This window comes from Uloborus diversus, chromosome 10, assembly GCF_026930045.1.
Source record: "Uloborus diversus isolate 005 chromosome 10, Udiv.v.3.1, whole genome shotgun sequence".
In the NCBI taxonomy this organism is placed as follows: domain Eukaryota; kingdom Metazoa; phylum Arthropoda; class Arachnida; order Araneae; family Uloboridae; genus Uloborus; species Uloborus diversus.
The window spans coordinates 46,182,369-46,203,577 of record NC_072740.1 but is presented as its reverse complement, the minus strand read 5'-3'; the positions used below and the strand labels follow the sequence as shown (position 1 = coordinate 46,203,577).

Here is a 21,209-nt window from a genome sequence, read left to right as displayed (position 1 = left end):
TACAATTATTAACTTTAGTAAATAAATGTCCTCAAAGTGTAATGTTTAAATTAAGTTTTTAGCCTATCTTATAAAGCAGTGAAACAATTATTTAAAGACATAATTTGGGTTTGTCTTACAGATTCTATTTCAACCACTTTGAAATAAAATCCATAGTGATTCGTTTTGGAGATGCTGTTAAAAGTAATCTACATTAAGGGACCCTTGGTCTAAAAATTGTAGGAACTATTGAATTAAGTGGTAGATAGTAGATATACTTTTAAATATTGATTTCTTAAACAGGTCTCTTAAACCAAAACAGGATGGAGGTGTGAACATTTAAAAATGGCATCTCATGGTGGAGGTGGGGCATCCCTTCCTCATTCTCACAGCAGTCCTAGTGGAATGTATCCTGCACCATCATCCCCAGAGGGTCGAAGTTTAGGCAAAAGACTTCCCGTACAAGTGCATTTTCTTGATGAATCTATAGCTTCTTTTAATATTCAAGTGAGTTTTCATCTGTAACATATATTTTAATTTAGTCTCTGCTGTCTCAAACACATTATATTCAAGTGATCCTTTTTTTTTTCAAATAGCAGAAAAAAAAAAGAGTGTGTTCTTTAAAATGGCTCTCTTGAGATCTTACTATTATACGATATGTCAGTATTGTATAAGTATTTTGAAACATCTTAAAGAGGAAAGGGAGTATGAAAGTATGGGATTTTAATTTTTTTCCATTTTTTCTTCTTCCTGAAATTTAAATCGGGCAATGATTTCGATGTGATGAGTTACATTATCTTAGTTGCATATAATCCTTAAAAATGCTTAATTTTTCAGAACAGTATGTTACTGCTCTTACCTCACTGAACTCTAATTTAATATCTTTGTGAAAGTTAAATTTGAGGATATAGATGAGATGGAAATGCTCCTTGCTATTATGAAAACTTGATGCAACATGAAGCTAAGTTGATTCTTAATTGTAAGGCTTTTTTTTTTTTTTTATTTTAAAGCTTTGACTCCGGTAAGAAAATTAAAGCATAATGTAAGCGAAAATATAAGTATCAGGTTTAAGACTACAATGGATTGGTTTTTTGTTCGTTGTATCGAATGAATATATATATATGACTCGTATATTGAAATATAGATTCTTCTAATGAGTTTTTGACTCTTTGTACAAATAAAAAAATTACCATCTCAATTTGAAGGGTAAAATATATATATATATATATATATAATTTTCTTTTTGCAAAAAAACAAATAGCCTGACCACATTTTTACTACATTCGATAAGCTACGCTTAAAAAAGAATTTAGTTCAAATTATTTTGTATTTTAACCATGCTGTTAAATGATGAACAAATGCTGCCATCTAAGCCATAACGGTTTAAGCAGCCTGCAATAACTAATTGCAAAAATTTTCAAAAATAAAAACACTTCCCTTCAATATCTTATCTTATATGTTATTTCTGTGGATTATTTTTCTGTCAGTATGCGAGATCTTTCTTATCTCTTGAAGAAATTCCCCCCTCATTTTAAAACTTATCAGGCTGGTTAATAACGAAAAATAGACTTACGGTCTAAAAATCAAGTTTTCAGAAATGCCCCTTGCTGTTTCAAAACCTTGATGCAGCCTGCAGTTCTTATGCAATTTTTTTTTAAAGCAAAGTTCTAATACAATTTTCCAATTTTTTGCGTCGCTTTTGGCAAGAAAAAAAAAGTAAAATTAACCTGTGTGTGTTTTTTTTTTTTTTTTTAAATAAAGCTTAAAAGCACTGGACTTAGTTGTTTGGTTAAATTAATAAGTTTTTTCGGTAGAGCGTTCGGCTATAAACTATCTAAACTTAGGGCAAGCTCGGGCTGTCCGACATAATAGCAAATTTACATTAATATTACGCATTACATGTACTCATAACATACAACAGATAACACACGTAATAAAATAAATGCAGTGGGAATGCTACTTGGTGTTTCGACTCCTTTATGCTGGCTACAGTTATCATTCAGAGAAGCTGACTGTTAATTGAAGGGTGTTCTTCCTTTTTTTTAAAGCTTTAACTCCGTCCAGACCACTAAGCATAATGTAAGCATAAAAAAGTATTAGATTTGCCTCAAGGGAATCCTTTTTGTGCAGAAAACCATTTTCATTGTATGCTGAAATGTAGTTTTTTCTAATAGCACTGTCGAAATTTTGTACAAATGAAAAACTACTTTACGAAATTGGAACTACGAGTTTCACCCAGTAAACCTTCAATTATTTATTCGAATACGATATAAAACATTAAAATTATTATCAATTTCATTAGTAAGAAATCATTTTCTACTCCTCTGCTTTTGGCTGAAAAAAACAACATTTGACGACGTATTGCTGTGCAATCAAGGACGCCTGTTACTGTTCGAGACATGGAGATTGCACTTCTTGAGGAGTGGAACAGTATTCTCTAAAGTCACATCAATAACCTTATCGCATCCATAGCAAACAGGCGTTCAGCAGTCTCTGCTGTTCGCAGAGACCACACGCCCTACAGGTTTCGTACACTTCAGGAAATATGTAAAGTTTTGATGATATAGGGGTAATATAGTTAAAAATGTTAGGGAAAAATCAGGGAATTTTGCAATTTTCCCCCCAAATTTTTTTTTGCCTATTTTTTCCCAGGGAATTTTGTACCATGAGATCAAATAATCATTTTTATTGATGTTTCCTGAAATTTTTTTAAAATTTTTTGAGGCAAAATGACACTGGCGGTAAAAAAAGTGAGCAAAAAAAAAAAAAAAAAAAACCTTCCTCAGTCGCCATTTTTGCTCTTCAATAGTTCCCCAAAAAAAAAAAAACATTCCTCGGGTGAACAGGAATTATGCACAAACTCAGCAGGGGAGAAGACAATTTACTGCTTCGGAAACACAAGCCTAAGGATCCCAAGTAGCATCAACTCATCGGGCGATCATCGGCCATTCATCGAAATCCGATCAGACTTTGATCGGCCGATGATCGGATGAGTTTTGATCCGAAATTGCTCCAATGTTTCTCATCGGCACTAGTAGAATCCGATAATAGAAATCCAATGAATTTTGCTCCCTATGCCGATGAGATTTGGAGCAATATACGAGCAGTGCTGTTCAAAGAAGATGAATTTTGGATGAAAATACGATGAGATTTGCAGCAATATACGAGCACTGCTGTTCCGAGGCGATGAATTTAGGATGAAAATATGATGAGAAGTAGTAACAGCCGCGATATAGGGACAAGCAGGAGGAAAACAACTCAACAGTGGGAAAGGGGTCCGCCATCTTAGATGACTACGTGACCCTTCCACCATTATAAAAATTTTCAGAAGAGGTATTATCGGATGACGTCATTTTGGAATCCGTCATTTGGGGCAATTATTTACTGTCTTAATTTTTTTTAAAAAACTTGTTAACTTAATTTCTTATCTATTTAATTTCTAATTTATTACTTTTGATGAACGTGATTCACGAGTTACTCTAAATTGCTTTGACCGGGAATCGAACCCTCGGCCTCTGGGGTACGAGCTTCGTATGTTAACCACTAGACAAGAAATGTTCTAACCAAGGAGGAAAATAATGTTTTAAATGGGAAATCATTTGTGACGCCATCTATCGGGGGTAAGGCCATGACAGATTTCTGAACGGAAAGTGAGAATTTTATTCATTGGGGGGGGGGGGGATATGCTTTTGCCGCCTGCTAGTGAAGAGTCAAAGTCGTTCATTTTGGCCGCAAACGGAGTCGGTAATTTTGGGAGTCAAATTGAACGGAGTGGAATTGTTTTGGAGATGGAGAGAGGTCATTCAAGAGTCAGAGTCTCATTTTGTTTGCAATTCCAGTGAGGTAATCGGGGTTGGAATCATGGAGTTGAAGTTGAATTGATGTTGAAGCAAGTCAGAGTAAACCTTTCCAAAATCCAGGAGTCGGATTTGGGGTCAAAGTGTCAGTCATTTTTCCTCCGATTCTCAACCCTGAATGTTGATCCGTATAGCCATACGTCTGATCAATCGTCAGATATTGGAATAATAAAACTTAACAGTTGGGAGATTTCCAAAAAATTTTGGATTGGGAAAATTTTTATCGGAAAATTTAAACAACCTACTTTTTTTCCGATGAAATGTAACTTGGCAAATTTTTATCGGAAAATTTGATCGTTACAATATCTTTTTCCAATGAAATGTAGCTCGGCAAATTTTCATCAGAAAATTTGATCGTTACGATTTTGTTTTTCGATGAAATATAGCTTGGAAAATTTTCATAGGAAAATTTGATTGTTGCGATCTCTTTTTCTGATGAAATTTAGACCGGCAAATTCTAATCGGAAAATTTGATCATAAGGATATAGATTTCCGATAAAAAACAGCTCATCGAAAACCGGTTCTCGGATTCTGATCATCACGATATCAGCGTGCGTTACGTGATGAGATTAGGAGGTGTCGTTGATCGATCGAGCAAAATCCCATGAGTTGATGCTACTTGGGATGCGATGGTCGATCGGGGAAAATAGTTGTTTGGTCAGAAAGTCTTTTAGCAACGTGTGAAACGTAGTTACCATTTTTGGTCATTTACAAGACTGAAGTAGACACGATGATTAAACGCCTAAGTTTCCAAAAACAAACCCGAATTGGATGTTTTCTTTAAATGAAAACTAATGAAAGTAACGTAAAATGTGCTGCAAATTGTTTCTTTTTAAAAAAAATATGTAATTTTCTTGAGAAATTAAAAATGTTGTTCTTAATTCCTCATTGCCTTGGACGTGAATGTGCTAAAAACTTTTCAACTGAATTGTAGTTTCATGAAGATTTAATATTTTAAAATTGTTTTCATGCTACCAATTCAAAAAATTATTTCTTAATTTTTCGTGTAGCCGCCATATTTGGTCATTCCCAAGATGAAAGTACACAAAACTTTTTAAGTGCCTTGGTTTCCGAAAAGGGCATTGGATGTTTATTGCAATCCAAACTCTTGAAAACAACGCAAAATGTGCCTTTTTTTAAATGGATAATCCATAATTATTTTCTGGAAAAATGCAAAATTTTATCTTTAGAACATTTTTTATTCTAATTGATTTAGATGCTATGTGCTAAAAACTGACTACTTTGTCATACTTGTAGTTTTTTAAGGATTATTAATTGGTTATAGCTACTTTTATGCTACAAATTCAAACATATACTTATTAACTTAAATTTTTCACTTAGTTGCCATATTTGGTCATTTGCAAGATGGAAGTAGGTAAATTTCCAAAAACAGAATTGGATGTTTATCCCAATGAAAACTATTGAAAATAACATAAAATGGGCAATGAATTATGAATTTTTAAAAAGTAATTATTTTCTGGAAAAGGAAAATTTTAATTTTAATGTATAAGCATCCTTTTAATTTACAAAAGAAAACAAAAAAGATGATTATTGGCATCAATTTTGAGCAAAAAAAGAATTCCAAGATTTTTTTTTTTTTTTTTTTTTTAACCTTAGGTGAAAAGTTTCAGTTCTTACGCATTGCTACTTTAAACAATTTTAGTTATTTTGAAAATATTGTTATTTAAACTTAATTTTGAATGAAGCGAGTAACCTGGAAATTTCTAAAAAATAACCTGGAAAATCTGGAAAAGTCGGGAAATTTTTTTTTGCATCGTCTCTAAGCAGTACCTTTTTTTTTCCTTTGCATGTAACCAAATTGTTGCCCTAAGTCATCTTTTCATGTTTTCTCCATATTTTTAAAGAATTAAAGCTTAACTCCAAATTTTTTACGTCTTTTTTCTGTATTGCACATTGATACGCGTGTACTTTCAATTGTTTGTCAAGACATGGCTGTTTCGCATGGTTTTCTTCACTTTTTTGCTTGCTCCCCTAATTGTTTTGAGTAGTTTGCAAGTAGGAGAAAGCAAATGTGAGAACTCAACAGGCTTTGGTTTATTTATTAGTAAGAAAATTTCTGTTAGCTGACAATATTATTTTTTAGGGAATTTGGAATTGTAAAAGGTTGTAAACACACAAAAATATCCGTATTGTAAAAACACTATTTTTAAATGCCAGTAGATGTAAAAACGTCAAGAATCATTGATTTTGTTACTTTATGAATTATCAAAAAAGAAAAAATATTTGTTCAAAATCAAGATAATGCTTACTAGAGAGCTAGAGACTCAAGAAAATTGCTTAAATAGTGATATTATTTTTAATAAGGAAACAAATGGTTGCCACTGCTGGTGTCTGGTGAATTGATTATTTGGTTGCCGTTTTCCATGAAATGGTCATCCGTTGGTCAACCTCTAATCTAGAGCTTTTCACATAGCTGTTTGAATTTATAAAATCTTGGAGTTTTATAGAATTGAGCTGTTCTTAAACCCATTAAAAAATTTTGCTGTTAGAGACATTTGAAATTATTCAAAATTTTGAACTTTTGGCTCTGGTTTAAAAGAAATTTGTAAATGGTTTGTACTGCATTAAGTATTTGTCTTTTATTTCTTGTAGTTTAAAGCTTTGGGAAAAGTTTTATTTGATCAAGTTTGCAAGCTTTTAAATTTGTTGGAGACCGATTATTTTGGATTAGAATATATTGACTGCGCAGGAACAAAAGTGAGTTTTCTTTGAAAAGCTTCAAACATGTTCTATAGTGTTAACACAAACGCATGCAATTTATTGTTTTCTTAATGCAGAATGACTTGCATTACAAAAATGAAAATTTAACCTTTGACATTTTATGTATGTTTCATTTTCTTCAGTGTATTAGACGGCTTATATAAGGCTCTCTGTTTAACGACTTTCTCTATTTAAAGACGACTTCTCAGGGTCCCAGATGGCCCACTATAGTTTTAAAAGCATTCTATTTAAGGACGCATTCTACTTAAGGACAATTTTTTGTGGTCCCTTGAAAGTCGTTAAACAGAAAGCCAAGTGTACTTCCTTTTTGGTGGATGTGTAAATTTTGCTTCATTGTCTTTTGATTCAATAAAATGTGTAATGATGTCAAAAGTTAAAACAATTGTTCTTTATCATACTGTTATGTCTCTATTCAATTCAGTCATTAGTGGGTTTTTAATTGTATCATATATATATATATATATATATATATATATACCGAGTGTGTATTTTAAGTAATGAGAATATTTTGTCCTGACACGACTATACGCCAGATGCTTTCGCCTTGGAAAACTGGCTGCATCAACGCTGGAAATGATTCAGCAAGTGTACGGAAGGGAAAACTTATCGCAAACTCAAGTTTTTAGAGGTCGGGAGAGTGGAGGAGGAGCCCCGTGCAGGTCGCTTATCAACCGTGAAAAAACGAGCAACGTGTGCGACATTTGCTGAACACGGACCAACATTTAAGTCTTTGCATGATTGCAGAACAGCTAAGAAGGGATAAAATGGTTGTGCACAAAATCATCATTGAGGATCTTGGGATGAGGAAGATTTGCGCCAAACTCGTGCTTTGTTGTTGCCCAGAACTTGACAAAAAATGTTATCGTAACAGTTCCACAGCGTCTCTACAGCCCTGACCTTGCTCCAGCAGACTTTTTCTTCTTCGCCAAAGTGAAAACCACCCTCAAAGCCTCAAAGGGCACCAACACGGGACCCTGGATGATGTCAAAAGGGCTTGCACACATGCTCAGAAGGATGTTTTAGTTAGTGACTTCTAGGGAGCGCACAAAGCATGGAAACGTAGCCTGCAGAAGTGTGTTGATGCTCAAGGAGCATATTTTGAAGACTACTAAAGTTATGTAGCAATATGTCTAATAAATTATTTTTTGTGGACTTATTCTCATTATTTAAAATACACACCCTGTATGTGTATATATATATATATATTTATATATATATATATATATATATATATATATATATATATATATATATATATATATACGAGGGGGGATCCAAAAAAAAACAGCAGATTTTTGCTCTGAAATATTTATTTATCAATTTATTGACAAAATTTCTTTAGTCTCCTTCAACGTATTCATCATTAGAAGCAATACACTTGTCAATTCTTTTTTTCCACCGTTCGAAACTCCTTTGCAGCTCTTCAACTTTGATCACATTCAGTGCCCTCTGCGAAGCAAGATTTGACAGCCTCTACACCATCAAAACGCTTCACTTTTATTATTTTTTTCATCCTCGGGATCCAAAAAATATCACAGGGAGCTAGGTCTGGCAAATACAGGGAGTGAGGAATGACTTGTCAACCCTGAGAGGCCAAGTAGAAGTTAATAATGAAGGCTGAGTGTGCGGGAGAGTTATCATGGTGGAAGAACCATTCACCTGATCTCCCGCACAAATTCCAACTCTCTCCTGAATTTTCGTCAATCCTAAAACGGCGGTTCTCGTTGATTTTTTTGGAGGACTTTTTCAACGTTTTCATCATTTTGAGATGCTGAAGGGCGCCCAGAACGAGCATGATCTTCAGCACTCATCTCACCATGCTTAAATAACCCAAACCACTCGAGAGCTTGTGTACGGCTCATAGCATCATTCTTGAAAGCTTGTTGAAGCATTGGGTAAGTTATTCCGTTGCCTACTTTTCAAGCATGAAGCAAAATTTCAAGCGAACTCTTTGTTCTTTTAAATCTGCTTTAAAGAGTTTGCAGGCGGAAAGCAATAACACTTGAGAAAGCCAACACCATGATCCAACGTTATCAACTACACTGATGCCACTTGCACAGCTGTTTTATGAAGGTCTCTACTTGAGCCATCTAGCTGGAGAACATTCCAATACATCTGGGATCGGCTGCGTGCCATCAGGCCGGTTTCTTTTGAATCCCCCCTCGTATATATATATATATATATATATATATGTATTAGTGATATTCAATTGTATCATATTCAGTGTTATATTCAGATATACTACTGGAAAAATTAAAGCTGTAAAGAGTTTAACAGTTTTTTAGTTTTCTTTTTCTCAATTTCTCTTCATAATTTTCAATAGGATTGCTGACTTAAACTACAACATATAGAAAATAGAATATGTGTATCTCTGTCATTTGTTTCATAGATTAAGCTGATGCTGACTGATCAAATTCTGGAGCTGTAGCGACAGTTATATTTTGTAGATCATGTTTTTTACATTGAAATTAACATTAAAATTTTTAATAATCAACAGCATATCAGGTTGTACATTCTAAACTAACTTTAATTCATCTTTTAAAAAATTTAATTCTATATCCAAAATAAAATTTCAAGCTAAGTTTGTTTTGCTCTGAAAAACAAATCTGAAAATTTCATTGCAATATGTACTTTTGAATGCTCATAAAGAGTTTTAAACTCTCTGCAAGCTTGAGATTTGTCAACAAATCTAGAGTTTCATTCATTTTTTTTTTTTTGTCATTCTTTAGTTTTTTCCATTTTTGCTATTTTTCTATGTAATTCATGTGTGCATGGGTGATTCTCCAAAATCCTAACAGTATCATGCCTTGGAAGGATAACAAAAGTTTAACCTATGAAGTAATATCTTTATCTTTAAATTTCAGAAAACTTTTTTTTGATGTTATTCCATTCATTTTTTTTCCTACAAAATTTTTTGAATAATCAGAAAGCTAATCTCTTAGCCTGTTGCCCGAATCTGTTTATGTACGGTTTTAAGATCTTGTATCAACATTTCACAACAAAGAAAAAGATCTTTTAAAACTGACTTTCCACTAGTAGATTTAGGTTAGACCCCCCCCCCCCCCCCCACCCTTGTTTAAGTTCTAGTAGTCCAAGAGCCAGCAACAGTTTTTTGCGACCAATCTTGTCTTGGCTGAAAACTTCAGAAATGCTTCCTTTAAACGTGTAAAAGGAGCTAGTGAACGTCATCTGCGGTGTCATGGGTGGGTAAAATAGCGGTTTAAGCACAAATGTGTGAAAAAAAGGAAAAAAATTATTCATTTACTCCCGCTTGAAAATTTGTCAGTATGTAGTTGACTTAAAACTAAAACAAAAAACAAACGTCAGCTGGCTGAGTTGCGGTGCATTATGCGTCAGTTTGCCACATGAACTTGTAAAAAAAAATAATCATTTCCTCTTGCTCGGGAGCTTAAGAGATATTAAGTTATAAGTTAATTTTATGAAAAAAGACCGTCAGCTGGCTCTACTCCAGTGGAAAGGTCAGCTGACATAGTGAAACTTTCTATATGGAGCACTTTTCAATCATGTTTACTTCGTCAGGTGACAACCTTTCCACTGGCGTACAGCCAGCTGACGGTTTTTACTTCCTTTTACATTGTAAAGGAAGTATTGTAGTATTCGCAAAAAAATTTTTACTCAAACTTCGGGCAATTTTTCCATCTTACTCATCCTCAAATGAATGTTGAGGGATTTTTTCGTCCCTATCACATGTGCATATATTATGCCTATGAACTTATGGACACCCAAATTATCCATTTTGACCATCCTTGTGTGAATTACCACAAGTTTTCTCATAATGTCTGTATGTGCATATGTGTGTGTATGTAGATATGTGAGTACGTATCTTGCATAACTCAAAAATAGTGCATCATAGAAAGTTGAAATTTGGTATGTGGACTCCTAGTGGGGTCTAGTTGTGCACCTCACTATGTGGTTGTGTTTGGATGTTCCAAAAGGGGACTTTTACGCCTTTTTTTGGGTTGGGGGTTAAAAATGCTAATATCAATCCAAACTCAAGTGGTGTTATAATTTGGCCAACACTTGCCAATGTATCCCCAAGCTTTTGGTCGCCAAGTTTTTGTCCCAACTTGGGGAAATATCGCCAAGTCAATGATAAATTTGTCCAAAAATTTTTTTCTTCAATTTGGTTTCAATTCTGTGATATTTAGAGAGTTATCCATTGAATCAAGTTAAAATTGTTGATATTAGGAAAATCAATCTCTAAAACGCTTTTTTGCTTCAGTTTGTGATAAACTTTGGGGTGAAAATATTTAAAGTGTTTCTTTACATACTCCAAATTACTGTTCTCATTAAATTGGTGTAAAAAGAAGCTATGTGATGCACACATCAACTCGTTTTGAAAAAAAGTAACTGATGAACTAATGTCTCTGATGTTCACGAGCAAGAGGAAATGATTAAAAAAAAAGATATTTAACAATGAATGGCAATTTTGGACCTGAAATAATGACTAAAATAATAAAGTAATATTTGAAAGATTTAACTTATTATTAATATAAACAGTGTATTAAATTTTATAAATTATTCTTAAATGAATAGAATCTTGCAAAATGCAATATTTTGAATTTTAAGCATTGTTTCCAAGTTCAAAATCGCCATTTATTTTTGAATTATTTTATTAAAATATCTTCTTGCTGCTAAACTTCTGAGATATTAGTTTATAAGTTAATTTTATGAAAAAAGACCGTCAGCTGGCTCTACTCCGGTGGAAAGGTCAGCTGACGTAGTGAAACTTTCTATATGGAGCACCTTTTCAATCATGTTTACCTCCTTAGCTGACGACCTTTCCATTGGCGTACAGCCAGCTGACGGTTTTTACTTCCTTTTACATTGTAAAGGAAGTATTGTAGTATTCGCAAAAAAATTTTTACTCAAACTTCGGGCAATTTTTCCATCTTACTCATCCTCAAATGAATGTTAAAGGATTTTTTCGTCCCTACCACATGTGCATATATTATGCCTATGAACTTATGGACACCCAAATTATCCATTTTGACCATCCTTGTGTGAATTACCACAAGTTTTCTCATAATGTCTGTATGTGCATATGTGTGTGTATGTAGATATGTGAGTACGTATCTTGCATAACTCAAAAATAGTGCATCATAGAAAGTTGAAATTTGGTATGTGGACTCCTAGTGGGGTCTAGTTGTGCACCTCACTATGTGGTTGTATTTGGATGTTCCAAAAGGGGACTTTTACGCCTTTTTTTGGGTTGGGGGTTAAAAATGCTAATATCAATCCAAACTCAAGTGGTGTTATAATTTGGCCAACACTTGCCAATGTATCCCCAAGCTTTTGGTCGCCAAGTTTTTGTCCCAACTTGGGGAAATATCGCCAAGTCAATGATAAATTTGTCCAAAAAATTTTTTTTTCAATTTGGTTTCAATTCTGCGATATTTAGAGAGTTATCCATTGAATCAAGTTAAAATTGTTGATATTAGGAAAATCAATCTCTAAAACGCTTTTTTGCTTCAGTTTGTGATAAACTTTGGGGTGAAAATATTTAAAGTGTTTCTTTACATACTCCAAATTACTGTTCTCATTAAATTGGTGTAAAAAGAAGCTATGTGATGCACACATCAACTCGTTTTGAAAAAAAGTAACTGATGAACTAATGTCTCTGATGTTCACGAGCAAGAGGAAATGATTAAAAAAAAAAGATATTTAACAATGAATGGCAATTTTGGACCTGAAATAATGACTAAAATAATAAAGTAATATTTGAAAGATTTAACTTATTATTAATATAAACAGTGTATTAAATTTTATAAATTATTCTTAAATGAATAGAATCTTGCAAAATGCAATATTTTGAATTTTAAGCATTGTTTCCAAGTTCAAAATCGCCATTTATTTTTGAATTATTTTATTAAAATATCTTCTTGCTGCTAAACTTCTGAGATATTAGTTTATAAGTTAATTTTATGAAAAAAGACCGTCAGCTGGCTCTACTCCGGTGGAAAGGTCAGCTGACGTAGTGAAACTTTCTATATGGAGCACCTTTTCAATCATGTTTACCTCCTTAGCTGACGACCTTTCCATTGGTGTACAGCCAGCTGACGGTTTTTACTTCCTTTTACATGGTAAAGGAAGTATTGTATTCGCGAAAAAAAATTTCATCAAATTTCGGCGTAATTTTCCATTTTACTCATCCTCGAATGAATGTTGAGGGATTTTTTCGTCCCTACCACACGTGCATGTATTATGCCTTTGAACTTATGGACACCCAAATTATCCATTTTGACCATCCTTGTGTGAATTACCACAAGTTTTCTCGTAATGTCTGTATGTGCATATGTGTGTGTGTATGTAGATATGTAAGTACGTATCTTGCATAACTCAAAAATAGTGTGTCGTAGAAAGTTGAAATTTGGTATGTGGACTCCTAGTGGGGTCTAGTTGTACACCTCACCATGTGGTTGTATTTGGATGTTCCAAGGAGTACTTTTACACCTTTTTTTTTGAGGGGGGTATAAAAATGCTAATTTAATGCAAACTTAAGTGGTGTTATAATTTGGCCAACACTTGGCAATGTATCGCCAAGCTTTTTGTCGCCAAGTTTTCAACTTGTGGAAATATCGCCAAGTCGACGACAAATTTGTCCAAAAAAAAATTTTGAATTTGGTTTCAATTCGAGAGAGTTATCCATTGAATCAAGTTAAAATTGTTGATATTGGAAATTCAATCTTTGTAAAACGCTTTTTTGCTTCAGTTTGTGATAAACTTTAGAATGAAAATATTTAAAGTGTTTCTTTACATACTCCAAGGTACTATTCTCATTAAATTGGTGTAAAAAGAAGCTATGTAGTGCACACATCAACTCATTTTGAAAAAAAGTAACTTATAAACTAGTATCTTTGATGTTTACGAGCAATAGGAAATGATTTTAAAAAAGAAAGATATTTAACAATGAATGGCAATTTTGGACCTGAAATAATGACTAAAATAATAAAGTAATATTTGAAAGATTTAACTTATTTTTAATGTAAACAGTGTATTAAATTTTATAAATTATTCTTAAATGAATAGAATCTTGCAAAATGCAACATTGAATTTTAGTCATTATTTCAAGTTTAAAATCACCATTTTATTGGTGAATTATTTTATTAAAATAATTTCCTTTTGCTCGTAAACTTCAGAGATATTAGTTTATAAGTTAGTTTTATTTTAAAAAACCGTCAGCTCACTGTATACCAGTGGAAAGGTCATCAGCTGACGCTGTAAACATGATCAAAATGGTGCTCCATATAGAAATTTTCACTACCAGCAGCTGACAACCTTTCCACCAGAGTACAGCCAGCTGATGGTCTGTTTTCATAAAATTAACTTATAAATTAATACTCTTATGTTCCCGAGCGAGAGGAAATTATTATTATTTTTTTTCTTTACATGTTCAATCGGCCAGCTGACGCATAATCCACTGCGACTCAGCCTGCTGATGTTTGTTTTTTTGTTTTAATTTTACGTCAACTGCTTACTGACCAATTTTCAGGTGGGAGTAAATGAGTAAATTTTCTTTTTTTCACATGTTTGCGTTTAAACTGCTACTTTACACACCCTTGGCACCGCAGCTTACGTTCACTAGGTTCTTTTACGCTTTTAAAGGAAGCATTTTGGAAGTTTTCAGCCGAGAGTAAATGACTCACAAAAAAATATCGCTGGCTCTTGGACTATAGATCTGCCACTGGTTCTGTTGAGGTAAAATTCGCGAAATTTTCAGTTCACAAAGTCACCAATATCTTGATTCTCACAAAAATAACGGCACCCTCGAAAATAAGTGATTTTACATTATTTGTTCTGTAATATATAGCATATATCAGTCAACATAATTGTTTTATTTTATTAAGTCAGAATTACCTGAAAATTTCTAACTAGTTATTGAGAAACAATGATTTGAATTTTTTAAATGTAATATTTTCTTTTTGCTCCATCATCAACATAAAGAAAAAAAAAAAAAGAGAAGATGCATTCTGCACAAAAGTTATATTTTACATATCAAATGACTAAAAATTTTATTCTCACAAAGCACAGCTCAAACTTTAATATTATTTTACATTAAATAGATTTTCAAATGTTTGCAAGTTAGCTTTAGTGTTATAGCTTTGCATTGTAGAACATTTAAAAGGAAAATAGTTTTGTAATTTGTTTAATACTTAATTTTTTTAAAAATTTCCTCAACATTTAAAGATGTTTTTAACTCTGTTTAGATTTATCGTAAAAAAAAATATTCTTTTCAGTTTTGGCTTGATTATGAAAAACCAATGTGTCGACAAATGGGACTATCGATGATCAATCCAATTATGTATTTTTCTGTAAAGTTTTATACACCTGACCCTGCCCAACTGGAAGAAGAATACACTAGGTAAATGTTCTTTAATGCTTAAGGTAACTTTAAAAATTAATTTTAATTATGCTTTACTCTAATAATGTTTTATAATGTAGTTTTTATTGCTAGTTGCCTTATTGATTAGCTGGTTTACTCTTTCAGGTCTGTGTTATTGAATTGTAATTTTATCTGCTTTGTGCATCTTTCCAACATCAAAAATCAAAGAAACTAAAAGTTGGTTTGAATAATTCCTTAAAGAATTATCATAATTTTTCTGGTCTGCCGCTGAGTCCTTTTCTACATGAGTTCTAAAGGCTTAGATAACCTTGTAAACCTATGTCTTTTCGGGAAACAAATAGGGTTTTAAAGATTGATAAAAACTACTGTAAGACTTGAAATATTTGAAAAAAAAAAAAAAATATGGGTAATTCAGAGATCATAAAATATAAGTAACTTGACAGTATTGTAGCTTATACAATTATGCTAGGGTCATGTTTAGAGATGCAAGTCCATAAAAATTATCTGAGTCATTCCACGTCAACTGACCTGAATTTTCAAATCATACTCGCCTGGCCATCTCTAAATGGGATGAAGTTTTTTAGAGGTGGAGAGGTGCCTTTGAAACTAACCTATGTACATTTTGAGCTTTCAAGGTCCAAATTCTGAGGATTTCTTAAAAAAGCGAAACAAAGCACAAAAATTGCAGATTATTGCAGATATCTGCAATTTTCGTGCAATTAAATGTTGTAATGTCTTATTTTACTGACCTATTAACTATTTCTAAAGTCGATGTTATAAGAGAAAATGTAATAGAGAAACTGGTAGCAGGAGTTTGGCCAGAGGAAATTTGGGTCTGTTAACGGACCTTCACAAATTTTGGATCAACCAAAACGGACCCTTCACAAAATTCTGATAAACCAAAACGGATTTTTCACAAATTGTTTATTGAAAGAGCAAATCTGAAATGCATATTTCTGCATATAAAACAAAAATTTTTTGGAACCTTTATTTAAGTTAAATTAGAGGGATCAGCTCAAAAAAAGATCTGCTAATTTTGCAAAAAAAAAAAAAAAAAGTACTCTTATGATGCTCCTACAAGCGATAAATAACTAATACTGCCAAATTAATATGATGCGTGTTGTTCGTTTCTTTAAAAGAAATTAACTGCTGAAAGTCAGTTTTGTTTCGAATAATTTTGCATTTTTGTTTTATCATAACTCTTTTGCAGCGATGTTGATATAAACTTCTCTGAAAAGGCAGCGTAAGCACTTTTCTCCCCGCTCATGATTTAAACAACAATAATAATAATATATGTGAGCGAAATAACCATAAAACTGCAAAAAGATAGTAGGGGTGGGGAGAAAACAATTGCTTCAGATAGGGTTACAAGTTTTAAAATAATTGCCTCTTAGTGTCTGGCATTAAACCTTTATAGTGACTTACTTGATTATAATTCTCATCATTTTACCAGCTTGGCAACATTTGGGTTTTTACAGGGGTGATTGTGTTCCGGTATTTTACCGAATTTCCGGTATTTTCGGACGTATTTCCGGTATTTTTATGTCTGAAAATACTGGAATTATGTTTTTTTTTGTTATGCTTTTATCTCCCTACCTCCGCAATTTTTTTAAAAATTATATAATACTCATTAAATATACCTGCAAGAGCCTTAAGATGGACACCTATCCCTTAAGATGGACAAATGTCAAGATAATTTTGTAGAACACCAGCTCAAAAGTAACTTTGTAACCCACTAAAATTTGAATCAAATGTACACACACTATTTTGACTCTGACTATTGAACTATTTAATACTATGGCATAAGTGCACTTAAGTAATAGGGGCCAAATATTACCCCCCCTGTTCTCGCTTTGAAACTTTCAGGTATTTTTTGATGAACTCACAATCACCCCTGGTTTTTATGATGCGATGATAGAACCTTATTTTAGTGGGAGAAAATTATTTAAGTTTGAATTTTTGATGTTAGAGGTTGATTAAGTTTAATAAAGTTTTTTATTTACCGTTTTCATACTTTTGATTCCTTCATTCTGAAAAATGCAATCTGTTTACATCCGATATGAGAATCATATTTTATTCTTTTTTCATGCTAACTTCGCTTTATTAGGATGCAAATAAATGAAAAGTCTCTTTATTTCTGTTACAATGCTAGTTTCAAGTCTTTTAAGTGAAATTACATTTTCTTTTATGAGTCAAAAATTAAAATGCTGAATCAATGGTTTAATTTTATTTTTGGTTCCACTGTGTCGATTAATATTAATGATATGTTTAGGGGAAGGTGGGGTACCTCAGACCTATTTTCACTTTTTACAAATACCTATATTTAAAACTTTATGATATTTTACACAACATATAATTATCTTAAAAGTTTATTTAAATTATTTCAATTACATTTTTAAAGAAAAACAGAAGAATCAATCTTGGGTTTTGGGATGGTGTACCTTGGACCAATGATTAAAAGGTAAAGAAAACATGATTTTCAGTAAGAACATCACTATTTACCAACCAGTAAACTACACATAAATTTGGAAATACATTTTTTTTTTGTTTGTTTTAAACATAAATAAAAATTTAGATCTTATTATCTTATTGCGTTTCACTTTTTTAATAAAATAACAAGATGCTCTAGCTATTGAAAACCATACTCAAGATTATTTTTTAAAGCTACACTTATTTCTAACCAAGATTGTAATTGGATAAGTCAATTCCGAATGTTAACTTCTCGAGCTGCCTTTCAGATCCACCGGATAATATTGGGTGTGGTAGCTTGAATATGATATCATTTTTGTCAACTTCATAAATGGTAGGATCTTCTCTTGTGAACTTCTGACAGTTTGGATCTTTTTTCAGATATTTAACTTCATATCCCATCATCAGCAATAGAAATAATCTCTGCAAGAAATTTGATAGTTTTCTTGCCAGCTAATTTCACCAATACAAAAACACCAATCTGAATATTGACATTATCTGGATCTTCTAGCTCATTAAGAACTTCCCCTGAAACATCGAATTCCTCATATAAATCTTCAATATTCTCTAGTTCAGACTCTGAGGAATAATCAAGTTTTCTCTTAGCTGGCTTGGTAGGGGGTTTTACTGTCTTAGTTTGTTTTAGTTTTTTCATTGCCCTGTTAGCCTTTTCTATTTCAAGACCCTCTTACTCGGATGTATCGGTCAAAATACAAGACTTTCTTTTAGGTCTTTCCTCAAAAGAATTGTTTTCTTGGTAGTGCCTTTGGATATGGCCTTATTTCTTCAAAAAAGACAATGCTTGGCAAAGAAGTACCTACTAGCCTCAGATATTATCACACCAGTAACATCATAAAGTAAAAACCCAGTAAAACCATCACCCAGTAAAATTTTAGAAGTTGCAATAGTGATGCAGAAGTGTGTACCTTTGGACCAGTCTAAGGTACACCACTTGTATTGGGTTCGAGGTACACCACTTGGTTATAAAAAAGGAAGTAGCTAACCATTATGTTACAGTTAGGTCAAACTTTGTTTCAAGCACATGGTGTTATAGCTAGAACAGGACTGTATAATGCATAACCTTCATTTTAAAATAAACAATATATGTTTCATAATAAAAATACATAAAAGTATCTGGAAAAACTTACTTTTGAATGGTGGATTTCCATTTTCAATAATACTTCAATCAGATGAGCTTTCAACAAAACAAAAAGGTATGCACTGCGACCTCTAGTGGCAAATACTTTAATTACACATGTTACGATTCAACTATTTTAAGAAGCAGAGCTATAATCAGTCTAGGTCCGAGGTACCCCTATCATAGGCCTCTAAAATGCAATTCTAAAGTAATTTTACATTTTTTTTTCGCTTCAATTATTTTAAATACTATGCATATTACATTTTTAGTATAATTTAACACAATGAGGAATGGTAAAAAGATGTTGATACTTGAGGGATGCCCAGCTCTCAGAGAACGATCCCCCCCCCCCCTTAAATATTAAGAAAACCCTCAAAAATGATATACTCAACAGAAAAGAGGAAAACGCTCAACTAAAAGTTTCAATGATGCAGTTTGCACCATCTCAAAATTTTGAAATTTTGTTTTCACAAAAAATTTTTTTTTGCAAAGTTATTTAATTTTTCATGAAATTAATTGATTTTTCACAAAATTATTTGATTTTTCACAAAAAAAAGGACATTGAAAAAATGTTAGACAGATCCCTGGGTAGTATTAAAAATAATCATTTTGATCATCGATCGGCTCTTCCGGTTAATTCGCCGATTATCAACGGCCGATTAATCATATAATCAGCCGCTTTGCTTATTGGTGCATCCCTAGTTTGAACCATGGTTTATACTGTCACATATCAAAAGTCTGCCAACCCTGCAAATATTGTTTTAACCATTCTATAAATTTTTTAACAATAGTTATTTGATTTTAGATGATTGCATAAAAATTTCATTCCAATACTTTTTGTAAATTACTTCAAATTTATAAGTGATAGCTAAGAGTAAAATTGCAATTGTTTCGCTAGTGAACAACTTTAACTATTATACATAATTGTGAATAATAAGGGCAACAAATAAGCAAGCATTGATTGTTCTATATTTTAGTAACAGACTTTTAACATATTACACAAACCTCATAAAAGGTCTCAATTATAACTAAATAGTCCTGACATCTTTCAGGATTGAACACTTTTGTGAAAATAAGGGATTTGGATTGTGGAAAAATCAATTTACTATTTTCAGTTTCTGATTAGTTACATAAGGCTGTAATAGAACCTTCTTTTTAGGATACTTAAGGTCAGTTAAGACCACAATTGATATAATTCCAACTTTTCAACTATTCATCATATGCAATTCCATTGCATTGTATTAAAAATATAGTTTTCATTTTAACAGAAAAAATGTATATATCATTCATTAGTCTGTAAAAAAGGAAGACAATAAGGGTCATTTCTACCAGTCTCATATGCAAAACATAGTTCAAACTTCATGTTTGTATGTGGAATAAAAGTATAATTACAGGGTCCGTACGCCCTTGAAAAACCTTGAAATGTGCTTAAAAAAAAAAGAGCATTTTCAAGTGCTTGAAAACCTTGAAAAAGTGTCTTAGTGCTTAAATTCTCTCAAAAATCAACAAATTGTGCTTAAAAGTTTTAAAAAAGTCTTTCACCAATGCAATTTTCTGAACATGTGTTCAGTATGTAACATCGCGAAAAATTGCTTCCGTGTTTGGGATTTTAATCCTTTTGCATCTTGTAAAAATTTTGATGTTTTTTACAACCGAAAGATATTTTGACATATGGTACCTTCGATTAGTTTATTTTTTGTTTAATTTCATTAATTGACAAAGAAATTAATTTGGAAACCATGACAACCAGAGTTGGGCAAATTTTAATTGCATTGACAATTAAAGATTAACAATTGATTAATTGGTAAACGTAACCACAACAACTAACAATTGATCAATTGTAATTGTGGAAAATTACAATTAACAATTAATTAATTGTTAATTGTAGTTTACTACAGTTAACAATTAATTAATTGTTAGTTGTAGTTTACCACAGTTAACAATTAATTAATTGTTAATTGTAGTTTACTACAATTAACAATTGTCGATTGTTCTGTGAATTTTAATTAAAACTAACTCATAAAAAAAATCATTGGTTTTATACAATCTGTTCTACAGACGACAGGTCTACCTGGGACGTGGACGCTAAACGGGTACCATATTACTATCTAACTATTTAAATACACATGTTAGCAACAAATAAAATATCAGTAACTTTCAGTAAATTACCGCCCAATAACCAGGGCTAAAGCAGAAATACATGAAATATTCGAGTTGAACCGAACCATTGCTTCGGTCACTTTTCTCCGCACGCACCCCACCTCTTAGCCGTAGGCCTTAGGTTCCACCGCACGGGGGGTCCGCGTAGCGGGCCCCCCGCACGGCTGAGTGCGGCGGTCGATAGTCGTATCATACTACGGACGCGCTTGGTACTTATTGCGCCGGGGAAGGTCCCCGTGCTGGGCGCCAGCCCAGCTGGGAGTTTACCCCTTAATGTGTGGGTCTTGCTCACCGTGAGATACGGTATATCTCCCCGTACCTCGTTGGTGTGCCATGACCCCCTGAAAGGGAATGGGGTTAGACATAAGCATACACTACTGCATGGTTATATACTACTGCATTTTATAAACTACGGCATAAACATAAACTAGGACACCCCGTCCATGTGGAGAACAGATATCAATCTGTCTCGATTTCTTGGGTGTCCTCTCTGTAATAG

General features: G+C 32.8%; 1 protein-coding gene across 1 annotated transcript in view; it reads left to right on the top strand.

Moving 5' to 3' along the window:
- Positions 1-324: 324 nt before the first annotated feature.
- LOC129231230 (FERM, ARHGEF and pleckstrin domain-containing protein 2-like) overlaps positions 325-21,209 on the top strand; it is a 180,488-nt gene continuing 159,603 nt past the window's right edge. Inside the window, exons 1-3 of the mRNA XM_054865494.1 lie at positions 325-486; positions 6,450-6,554; positions 14,837-14,961. Coding sequence (XP_054721469.1) covers positions 325-486; positions 6,450-6,554; positions 14,837-14,961 — 392 coding nt within the window. The remainder of the gene's footprint in view (positions 487-6,449; positions 6,555-14,836; positions 14,962-21,209) is intronic.